The 11,996-nt window shown below is 31.2% G+C and overlaps 2 protein-coding genes across 2 annotated transcripts; both read right to left on the bottom strand.

Annotated features, from left to right (window-relative positions):
• On the bottom strand, positions 318-1,597 carry LOC104748026 (thiol protease aleurain-like). The gene is made up of 5 exons (XM_010469721.1): positions 1,457-1,597; positions 1,172-1,250; positions 860-1,077; positions 617-757; positions 318-512 (listed from the first exon to the last, which is right to left on the bottom strand). Exons 1-5 carry the CDS (start codon positions 1,595-1,597, stop codon positions 318-320), a joined length of 774 nt encoding a protein of 257 aa, XP_010468023.1.
• LOC104748025 lies at positions 10,056-11,692 on the bottom strand. Its single transcript, XM_010469720.1, has 2 exons — positions 11,399-11,692; positions 10,056-10,130 (listed from the first exon to the last, which is right to left on the bottom strand). Exons 1-2 carry the CDS (start codon positions 11,690-11,692, stop codon positions 10,056-10,058), a joined length of 369 nt encoding a protein of 122 aa, XP_010468022.1.

Below are 11,996 nucleotides of genomic sequence, written 5' to 3'. Positions count from 1 at the left end.
ATGGAAGGATTAGAAAAGATAAACAATATTTAAGTTATGTACTCTCGATCTTGTTTTGAAACGGTGTGATTGCTTTAGGTAAAAGATAAAGTGGTTCCGTAAGTGTTAGGAAAAACACTAAACTATGTATGATGATATTGTATTTAATCATACATGAAAGAAGAGGAAAAAAACACACTCCTAATATAAAACTTTGAACAATATTTCTTGTTAAATTTTTCTTCTTTTTTTTTTTTAGAAAAAAAAATGAAATTGTGAACCATAGTTTTGATAAACAAGAAAGAAAATGAAACGTTAGAAATTAAAAACTACATCTACTATTTGAGGGAAATGATGTCACATAACTCATCGATGATGATTCTTACGTAGCCTCTACATCCCCAATCTGTTCCCCACGAGTTTTGACCGATGAAGAATAGCTTCCCTTGTTCGGTCACTCCATATCCTATTAGCAGTATACAGTGGAGAGTACTGCTGGGTGTTACCACTTTCTTTGGTAAATTGTAGATTTTCTGAAAAAAAAAATTGATTAGAAATTGAATTTACTGATTAGCAAATGAAATTTATCAAAACTTATATATGTAAAGCTGAAAAGATTTAATAATTTTTTACTAACCTTCCCAATATATGCAAATTCTACAGTCGGCGTCAGAGTTAATCCAACAGGATATTTATCTAACTCCTCTCGGATAAATGTTGAATCAACATCTTCATAAAGATGAAAGGTTTTTTTTATCCTTAATCCTTTTGAGCTTGCCTAATTAATGATAAACATACACATACATGTATCAAATTATTATATTTAAAAACGAAAGATGCTTTCACGTAAATATACACGAATACATAATTTTGCGCTTACCCTTTCGTTACCTCTTTTAACTGGCTTCTTCATTATCCCATGGCTGGCAATGTGATCAAATGCAATTTTCAAATTGGCTAGAGCAAAGTTTTCAAATTCTTTAGGCTTAATATGATCGACAAGTTCCAGAAATGAAAACTCATGCTGTAGAGTGGTAGGGAGTCCTTGATTATATATAGCTTGCATAAGTCGGGCAAAAACAATTGCCCAACAATAGTCTGCACATGATCAAACTAGTTAGTTTATTATTTTATTTTATTATTATAATTCATTATTCCAATTTGAAATATCGTATAAAGAAATATTAATAACCTTTCACTTGCTCAAGAACATCACCAATAATCCCTAATACCACACTCCAATCTTTTAATATTGTATGAGGACCAAATATCTACAACAACAAGTTTCGTGTATCAGTTCTATATATTATTCCAGCCAAAATTACTTTTAACTAGGTAAAATAATTAATCATTATCTATCTAGTAACCTATTATTGCAACTTCACCGTAACTCAGCTCATAAGCAGTGACTTACCATCACACATAAAAGCCAAACTGTTATCATGCATAACTAGTTAAGTATCAATATACGCGGTACCTCTCGAAAAATACTCTCGTTGCTAGGTTCGATCGTTCGAAGAGGTTCTTTTTTCTGTTTTGCTTGACCTTGTTTCTTGGCTTGTGCGAATGCATTTTGCCTTTTTGGTTTAGCTCCAATGCCTCCTCGTCCTTGATCCATCTTGTTCAATTAGACAGAAAATATATGTTAGATACTCAATAAAGCAACATTTCCACAACAATCATATAATAATACGCACTCCCCGATTCAGAATCCCAAAAATTTACTTGGATAGAGATAACAGGAACATGCATGCATGCAGATCTTCGCTAATCATTGGTAACCTAATTAGTTTGAGAGACGACTGCGGCGCTAAATGACTTCAATATGGGTTCGATATGCGTTTGGATGTCGATTTGGGGGTGTTGGTACTGTCTTAGGGAGCCACTAGGGATCATCTTGATTTTGGGGTTTAGGGTTTTGGTCCTCTTCTTTGATGTTTCAAGGCGTTTGGGTGGATCTATACTAGTGTTTAGCCCTACAAAAGCAGAATTTAATATAGAAAATGTCGCAAAGAAGAGATCATTACCAAATCAGATTCCACTTTTAACAGTATATTTATCAACTCAGATCAACCTCGTAAGTGACCTGCAAGGAAGAATCGAACCAAAAAGGGCGTGAAAGACGGATTTTGATAAGAAACAACTTTTGAGAAACATAAATACAAAGCTTTTGTTTGAGAAAACAGAAACAAATCTTGCAATTTCTCCATTAAAGTCGGAATCTTGTAACACACGGAACCCAGAAAAGTTTGTCAAATGAAGAAGGTGAATGCATAAAAGAGAAAGAAAGAAAGTTCACAACTTTTTTGTTTGTTGGAACCGCCACAAACTGTTTTGGTAAGTATGAAGAAAGAAAACGTAGCTAGATTTTGGTATCGAAACAGATAAGAATCTACGAAAATGAAGAAGAAAGGAAGAACCCAGATGTACCGCACATCTTTTCTACAAACCTTGTTAAGTTATACAGAGTTTTTACAGTGGAAGACGAAACAATGGCTATCGGAGTTAGAAAGGTCTCTGCGATCAATCTGAGAGAAGAGAAAATAAAGAAACTAAACCTTGGCAAAAACCGTGGGTGTGGGTTTTATACGCTACAACACAGTGCACCTTAACTTCTGATATAAGTTGAGTTACTTGAGTAGCTTGTTTTTCCTTTTGCCTGTGGGATTATTATTATTTGATCTTCATTTTGTGATTCATATCTGTGTTTTTTTTCCTTCACATTGAAGGAATTTAAGAAAATTTGACTTTAGGTTTATTTTTTTTTTTTTTATACATTATATATATTCGAACGTGAAACAAAAACGAAAAAAAAAATTACATATGTGCATGCCATTCTCATCTGCGTTTATAAATTGTAAATACTAATATTGATTTTAATTAGTTATGCAAAACCTTCAAGACTTCATAAAATGTTGCTAGGAGTATTTGTCTTTCTCTGCTAGCCATTTAACATTTGAAACAAGCAATCCTTAGATTAGATAACACAACAATGGTTAAAAATATCAAAATCTTTTCGACTAATTAAACAACAAAACAGAAACGAAATTTCAGTGTTCTTTTTCATTTTGTACATTGGTGGAATCTTGATAAACCTTCTAAAAATGTTAGGAGGTTTCAACCCAATACATCAAAAGTCATAAGATTCATAACCATCCCACTCGGGTTTCTACAGGTGTGCATGGGTTGTAATGATCCTCATCAAGTCCGAAGGAACAGAGTTTGAGTTTTCCGGATTGGATTGATTTTTTTTTTTTTTTTTAACGTGGCTTTTAGTTATTTTTTCTGAATTTATAAATTTCTCTTACGTTGGTTTTTGCAACCGCATATTTACTTACTTGCCTAAAAAGCAGTCAATCAGACGCATGCCACGGTCCACGAGACTTTAAGCTCCCAACTAGCGGCCCAGCGAAACCAAAAGTTGGGAGGGGTTAGAAGAAAACTTTTTTTCTTTTCTAATAAAATAAAAATGTAAAATTTATGAGGTTAATATAATTTTTTTTTTTTTGTGGAGTAAAAATACAAATTTTTTAAAAGATCAAAGTACAAATTTTGTTTTAATGGGGTTAAAATGTAAAATTTGTTGGGGTCAAGATGAAAGTTTTAAATTTAATTGAGTCAAAATACAAAAATTCGAAAGAATTATTTTGTTATTTATAACTAAATATATACCATAAATCTTTTTTAATAGAGTCAGCTTATCCATCTCCCATCTTACTGGCTCCGCCACTTGCATGACCAGTGCTTGCTAGCTTTTAATTTGGAAATAAATTAATTTTGAAATAAATAAGGTAAATTAATGACCAGTGAAGACTCTATCTATGCTTGGAAATCGATTATTTGATTATTTATAATAATTTTCATATCTTGTCATTGTTATATTAGCATGCAAAAATTTAGCCATTTGCACGCAAAAATTTAGCAATTAGCATGCAAAAATTTAGCCATTACCATGCAAATTTTTTTTTAAACCATTAGCCATTAAATAAGTGGAAGAGTTTAATAAGGATACTTGTTTATCCTATTCTAACGAATCTGGTGAAGATGTTAAAGACTATATAATGATCTCCAATTAAGTAAGTATTTAGTCATTTTATCTCCAATAAAGTGTTGATTGAGTATGTGGCTTAACATGTTTTTATGTCTAGTCTCATCTCGTTCATTATTATTTCAGCCACTCTAATATATTTAAGGATTTTAAAAGAGAACCTGTTTCGTTGTAAAGGATAGTAGAAGAGTCAAACTGCAAGACTTCTTATTATTTTATTGAGAATATCACCTAGTTGTATATGTTATTTAGATAATCCAAAGTTGTATATTAGTTCAGTGAAAAATTTAACATCTAGTTCTTTGGTTTTAAAAATTGTAGATATATAAATTTTAATCTAGATCTTTAAACAAGATAGTACATCTAAATTGTGTTCTTGTATTACATAATTTGGATACATACGTGTAGATCTTTTAACATTTTTATTTTTGTTTGGATTTTTTTTTTTTGAATTAAAACAAAAAATTAACATATGTTAAAAAATACTACAAAATCTCACATTAATATGATTATATCCGACGGAGGAGAATTGAGAGAACTACAAAAGTAAATTCTATACATTTAAAAATAGATTTTTCTATTTATACAAACTTTTTAAATAATATTTTTGAAATATTTAATTAGTAGAGGTATTATTGGAAAAGAAATTGAAATAAGAGACCAGTCACATCATAAACACATAATCCTTTTACCCCTTGAGATTTTGCTCCAGTTGTTGGCTGCTTCTAAAATTTCTTTCTTAGCAATGTGATTGATAGCAATCTTAATGTTAGCAAGTCTGAATTGATCTGATTCATCAAGCTTGATGTGATTGGTCAGTTCGTCAACAGAAATCAACACATGTTGGTTGATTGGACGTCCAATGTTTCGAAGAGCTTGCACAAAGCGTGCACTCTAATATTTTTTTATGGTGTTAACTATGCCTAACATCATCAACAAAATCAAACCAAAATAGGAGATATATATATATATATATTAAAAATTTTGACTATATATTAAAAAAATAATCATTAATTAATTATATCACCTTTTAGAAAGTCAATTCATTCACAAAGATATTCACGTCTTTTACCTCTTGAGATTTTTTTTCGGTTGTTGGCTGCTTCAAGATTCCTTTCTTAGCTATGTGTTTGATGGCTATAGTTCGAATTTTTCTGTTCCACAAGGCTTGATGTGACTGATTAGTTCTTCAATGGAAACCTCGACGTGCTGGTTGACTGGACGGTTTATGTTACGAAGAGCTTGCGTAAGCCGTGCAAAGCAAATTGCCCAGCAAATGTCTGGATGCATTAAAATAAGTAAGCAGTTAATTTTCTTTTCGAAATACTAAACTTGAAAAATAAAATATTTAGTGTTTTAATTATATAATTATCTCTATCTCCTTGGTCCATTACACGACCAATGATTTGACCGGCCTCAGCACCCCAATCTTTTATGATGCAATCAACTATGCCTAAGAGCTGAAAAAAAATCATATCAAATTAGAAGGTAAGTAGTACTAATATAGTAGAAACTTTGACTCTATATATTTAAAAAATATAACCATTAATTAATTGTATAACCTCACGGAAAGTCTTTTCATTGGTCGCTTGAGAGGATGACGCCGCCGCTTCAGCTCTTTTCCTCAATTCAGCTGCTGCGGCTTTTGCTTAGATATTTTGGTTTTTTCTATTGGGTTTCCCTCCAATAGGAGCCTTTAGTGGATGCTTGTTCTATATAAAAAGACAAATATTTTATTAGTTTCAAACAACAACCACAATGATATAGTATTTTTTTTGTACAAGTCATATACTATTGAAAACTAACTAACTATATCCGATCCTTCTAATTGAGAAATTAACGAAGATACCAATATATATTTTAGATAACTATATCCGATCCTTCTCATTATTGAGAGATTAACCAAGATAGCAATATACATTTAAGAAGGATCAAATCACATCAAGCTATAACCCAATCACATAAAGAGCAAGTTATATATTTAACTATAATAATCTGAAGTAAAGAAGCTAGTAAGTATCGTACCGGATCCATCCTCTCGCTCCTCTTGTATATCAAACGGAGTCAGATCAGTCAGATAGTGAAGTGACCTGCAAAATAAATCAGACAACAAATACGATTATATATATACGGTTAAGATAGACAAAAAGAAAGTTTACATTTTTACATAAGAAAACCCAAAGACAACTGATGGGAAATCAAAATCTTGCTTCTAATCTAGCTTTGACATCCCAAATAGTAATACCCACCCTTTATAAGATGAAAATTGTTGAAGCAAGAAATTAATGCACAAACAAAATCAACAGAAAGCTAAGAATCAGAGAAAGACTTGCGAAATCAAATAAACTAGAGACGACGTCTTAAGATCATAGAAAAGTTTACAACTTTAATATAGAAGAACCCTAAATAATACTGATGAAGAACGAAGATATACTCCACTAGAAGAAGAAACAACATACCAAACAAAACTTTTAACTTTCCTTATATAAAAATCTAATCTTGGACATCCAAAAACCTTTAAAATGAATGAAGATTGTAGTTTTCGTTGGAAAGGCTTCACCTTTTCTCTAGAGGAACCCAAGAAGAAAAAGCTCAGGGAACAAAGACGAAACTATACTATACAGGTAAAAGAAACATACCAAAAAAACTAGAAATTTCTTATAAAAATCTAGTCTTTGACATCTAAACCCTCAAGATGAAAAAAGATTGAAGCTTTTGTTGAGGAAATACTTCACCTTTTCTCTAGAGGAACCCAAGAAGAAAAAACTCAGGGAGAATGAAGACGAAACTATACTAAAAGAAACATACCAAAAAAACTCAAACTTTTTTCATACAGATCTAATATTTAAGATCTAAAAGCATGTAAAATGAGAAAGAATGAAGTTTTCGTTGAAAAGACTTCACCTTTTTCTTGAAGAACCTTATAAGTAGAAAAATGTGAGGGAGAACGAAGACGAAACTATACTACATGTAAAAGAAACATACCAAAAAAACTCCAACTTTCTTAATATAATCTTTAACATCTAAAAGCATTTAAAATGAGAAAGATCTAAGTTTCGTTGAAAGTTTTTAACAAAGACTTCACCTTTTTCTCTTAACAAAGCTAAAAAAAAAAGGGAAAACGTCCTATTTCTCCCTCGGAACTATCATATCGTATTAGATCCACACCGAACTTTGACCTCGTTCTATAGCTCCTTCGAACTTAAGTCGTCCACCTATTTCTACCCGAATCCATAGTTCTATTGCTATTTTCTCTTCGGATTAAAACTTCTCATCTAATTCTCCATAAATTTGGTTTATACGGTTTATAATTGGTTTAATATTTGCTTAACTAACTAATAAATCCTATTAACCGGATTAAATCTTATTTCAACCCGATTTTAAAATTAAACCCATCAAACCGGATGAAGAAAGCTGAAAATTTAACCACAAAAAAATAAAGCTTAAAAACAATTGAGAAACCTTTGCATAAAACTCATTAATCTCTCGTCAGCCAAGGTAGACTAATCCTTTGGATTTTGAATTGAGGATTTCGATTATGTGGGTTATTAGATAGAAGAAGACTGGGGAAAAACTTTTGGGTCTTGTGGCAAATTGGCAATGATGTGATTTTAGCATAAAGTTTGCTGTTTTGAGAAGAAGATGGGATCTGGGCGGAGCAAATCATGTTGTGGCTCGTCTGTGGTGAGAGGAGATGATGATATCGATGTGGCTTAATCTCCTCTGTCGTCTTCTAGTGGTGGTGAAGCGGAGAAGATCAAAGAGTCTTTGTGTGGTCTTCACTCTTCTTGTCTTCACGACAATGACGATGATAATAATGATGACCAGGTCTGGGTTTTTTTTTAATGTAGTTTCGATTGTTTTATGGAATTAGGTCAAAATCATGAGTCTTGATTTCTTTAGGTGTGTAATGGATGGATAAGGAATGGTCATGGAAGTGATTCACGGCGTAGAATGGAATCAAGGAATCAAAGAGATGATTCAAATTGCTATGAAAATTGACCGATGAACAAAAATCTTAAAATTTGCCCAGAAAAAAAAAATCTGAAAACGAAAGACGTGGGTAACATCGACGACACTAGATTGGTTCATCCTTATCGACAGATTATCAAATCTCAATTGAAATGATTTTTGGTTAATTGCAATGATTTTCCAATGTACTTTTGTAATTTTGAAATCAAAATTCACAAAATAGTAATTTTTTTTTAGTTTCAAAAACCGGGTGAAGAAAAATATGTTAGACATATTGTTTACGGGTCGGGTCAAATTTTTAATGTTGTCTGGTTTGAAAAATTGGTTACATACCAGATTTGTGTCGGTTTGTTAGTAAACCGTTTAAACCAAAAAAATTGGAGAAATAGCAATAGAATTACGAATTCGGGTAGAAATAGGTGGACGACTTAAGCTCGAAGGAGCTATAGAACAAGGTCAAAGTTCGGTGTGGATTTAATACGATATGATAGTTCCGAGGGGGAAATAGGACGTTTTCCCAAAAAAAAAAGATAACTTGGGGAGAAGGAGGATAAAAGATGAAGCTCTTACCTCTCTCTCTCACTCTCTTTCGGCTAAATTAGGGCAGAGAAATTTTATCCGGACTAGTCCGCTTAAGTAATAAGAGTCAAAGTTATTGACGACCCAAAGCCTCTTTATCTCACAGAGGTTTCGGGACCAAGATTTTATCCTCCATTTTTTCTTTTCCTTTCTTTTTGTGAAATATACATGAGGTGCTAAATACTGTATTGTCTAGTGAGTGAGTTAGTAGCTTTATGGACATAACAATAATAAAATGTCCTTTTTTTTAATTTGTTGGCAAAATGATCATCTTTATTCAATTTTTTTTTTTTTCATTTGCTGCCTCTGCCTATGTTAAAAGAGAGAAATCATAAAACTAATATATGATTACATAATGACTTGTGAGAATTATTATATATAATAAATCAAGTTATAGAATTAAATATGAGAGAAATTAGATTCATTTTTATAAATAAGTGTATTGATGTTGATTGAAATCTCTCTCTTATCTAGCTCGTTTCTATTTGATTACTTCATTTATTATTATATTGAAATAACCAAAACTCGTATTTCAACATACAAAAGTAATTTTTCATTATACAAATAGTTCAATAATATTAAGAATAATAATTATAGCGAGTAATATTTTTGGTAACCTATATAAAATTCAGTAGAAAACCTGATAAAAATAAATATAATTAATTGTCCGTGAAGTTACTGATCCCGAATCTGATAAGGATATATGAACGTGATTATTATTCCTCTAATTAATGATCATGCTGAGTATATATGAACGACAGAACGAGGTCCCGTTTAAACCCTCGCACGGTCATCGGTACCAAAGTATAATCCCCGATCCTTATCATAAGTTTATAACTAATACTAATACTAATACATTATTTAGTTTCACTTACATTTAAAATAATATATATATATATATTTCAAAGAAAAGTTTGGATCTATTAATTAACCTACAAAATATTAAATAACACGATATATATTATTAACAAATATGGGAGTACCTGTCTTTCACTGCTAGGCATTAAATATTTGAAACAAACAATCCTTAATTAAATAACACAAATGACAAAATCTTTTTGTGAATGGGTAGAATCTACATAAACCTTCTAAAATGTTTAGGAGGTTTCAATTCAATGCATCAAAGTCAAAACCATCTCACTCGGGCTTCTTGTTCTAGGTGTAAACACGTTGTTATGTTTAAACTCATTTATTGATATTTGTTTATTTTGGTAATTCTTACAGGTGCATGATGGGTGGGTTGTAATGATCCTCATAGTCCGAGGGATCGGAGTTTGAACCAAAAGATAATATGATTCACCACTGACACCATACACGAAGGGTAACGATCGAGAAATCTATCTTTTCAGGCTAATGGCTAAATTTTATTTTGTTTTTTACTCTAAACTTAAAATCAGGATATATATACATATAAAGTAATATAACAATAACAAGATATGAAAAAAAAAAGATTATAGAAATAATCCAATAATCGATTCTAAACATAGATGTCGTCTTCACAAGGAGCTGATGGCTCGTGTCTAATATTTCCCCAAACTCCTAATCTACAACCCTCATAAACCCTAGCATTATCCTGATCATAACCTCTAATTTGTTCCCTAAATATATATATATATATATATAGAGATACAATAAATTAGTCATTTTTTTTTTGAAATGTTGAATAAATATTAACAAAAAAATAAGCAAAACATATGTAAAATATCAACAAAAACATAAGTAAAATATTTTTAATAATTTAGCATTAATTATGTTAGTTGTTTAAAAATAATTTTTCATATAAAATTTTAATATAAGTTTTCAACTTTCATCTGGTTTTTCATTTTACTTTTTAACATCTAATACATTATATAATATTCTATTAGTACAAATAAAATATTAAAAAATATGAAATAAGAAGTATTAATAACAAACAAAATATCATATATTTTTGAAACAAAAATGTAAACACATTTTCAAACTAAATACATAAACTAACTAAAAAGATATTACATTACAATTTTTTACTATTTTGACTATTTTGTGGCCTTATACAACACTGGGTCCATGGTTTACCTGCAAACAGAGGCATGCCACGGCTCACGAATGTTTAATTAAGCTCCCAGCAACATATATAGAGATAGATTTAATTTATCTATCTCTATTTAATTTAATTTACCTCAGTTATTTGGAAGTTTCCGATCGAGTTTCAATCGGGAGAGAAATGTGGATGTGTTAAGTTAAGTGTATCATCGATACACGTTTTATTTTTATATACTCCATATATTATATCCTACTTGCTAATACATTATTTAGTTTCACCTTATGATTGAAGATAATATTTTACCAATAACAAGTTCGATCTATTAAATTTATTGATTAACCTACACTATAATACAAAAGATAATATGATTCACCATTGACACCATACACGAAGGGTAACGATCGAGAAATATATCTTTTTGCGCTAATGGCTAAATTTTATTTTGTTTTTTTACTCTAAACTTAAAATCCGGAGATATACATATATATAGAGTAATATAACAATAATAACAAGATATGAAAAATATTATAGAAATAATCGAATAATCGATTCTAAGCATAGATATCGCCTTCACAAGGAGCTGATGGCTCGTGTCTAATATTCCCCCAAACTCCTAATCTATAACCCCTAGCATTATCCGGATCATAACCTCTGATTTGTCCCTTAAAAATACATCCAAATCTAAATCCTAAACATATACTACCCTTTGGTTTTCCAGTCTCGGTTACGACCTGAAAATTTATATTGGCATGCTCGGTTATCGTCTGTTCTTCAATCAAGTGAAGCAATTGCTTTACCGGTACGAAAAGCTTCCCGACGACTTGGTCTGACCCGAAAAATCTCTTACACTTGATTTGAAACACAAACACTGACTCATTCCTTCGAATCTTGTCATCTTCTATATAGAATTTCATAGAGTAGTTCCACCGTAAGAGTTTCTTACCGCACGTAGCAGCTGGGGTGACTTGCTGCTCACGTGAACCACGCGTGACCGAGACAGAAACATAGACGGTTGGTCTGAACAAAAGATTTACGGAGTTGAGATCTTGAGCTGATAGAACGTTAACCTCAACCGGTTGATAATAATCCATTATAAGTAAAGTGTGGAGAATCAGTAGAAGAAGAAGAAGAAGAAGAGGAGATAAGAGACGAGTAACTTAGAAAGAGATCAGGAGATTAGGGAAATATATATCCTGTATATATATTGTTTTAAGGATTTGCATCCAAATCAAAAAGCTTTTGGTATATTATTTTGTTGTTAGATAAGAAAATATATTTGCTAGGATTCGATAATATCCACTTTTTAGTAAAATAAAATATGACTATGCCATGTTAGACATATCACATATGCAAATGTCATGGCGTACTAAAGTTTAAAGGCAAAACAAAAACGTA

This window comes from Camelina sativa, chromosome 15, assembly GCF_000633955.1.
Source record: "Camelina sativa cultivar DH55 chromosome 15, Cs, whole genome shotgun sequence".
Lineage (NCBI taxonomy): Eukaryota > Viridiplantae > Streptophyta > Magnoliopsida > Brassicales > Brassicaceae > Camelina > Camelina sativa.
The sequence above is the reverse complement of the archived record's forward strand: the minus strand, read 5'-3'. Positions and strand labels throughout refer to the sequence as shown.

What these genes read in the sequence shown, in the direction of transcription:
- LOC104748026 (XM_010469721.1), bottom strand. Translation starts at nt 1,597, where the DNA reads ATGGATCAAGGACGAGGAGGCATTGGAGCTAAACCAAAAAGGCAAAAT. An exon ending in TTAAAAGAGGTAACGAAAGG is followed by an intron (nt 758 to 859) that starts GTAAGCGCAAAA and finishes ATCATTAATTAG; the next exon opens with GCAAGCTCAAAAGGATTAAG. An exon ending in AATTTGCATATATTGGGAAG is followed by an intron (nt 513 to 616) that starts GTTAGTAAAAAA and finishes TTTTTTTTTCAG; the next exon opens with AAAATCTACAATTTACCAAA.
- LOC104748025 (XM_010469720.1), bottom strand. Translation starts at nt 11,692, where the DNA reads ATGGATTATTATCAACCGGTTGAGGTTAACGTTCTATCAGCTCAAGAT. An exon ending in TCGGGAAGCTTTTCGTACCG is followed by an intron (nt 10,131 to 11,398) that starts GTAAAGCAATTG and finishes AGGGTTTATGAG; the next exon opens with GGTTGTAGATTAGGAGTTTG.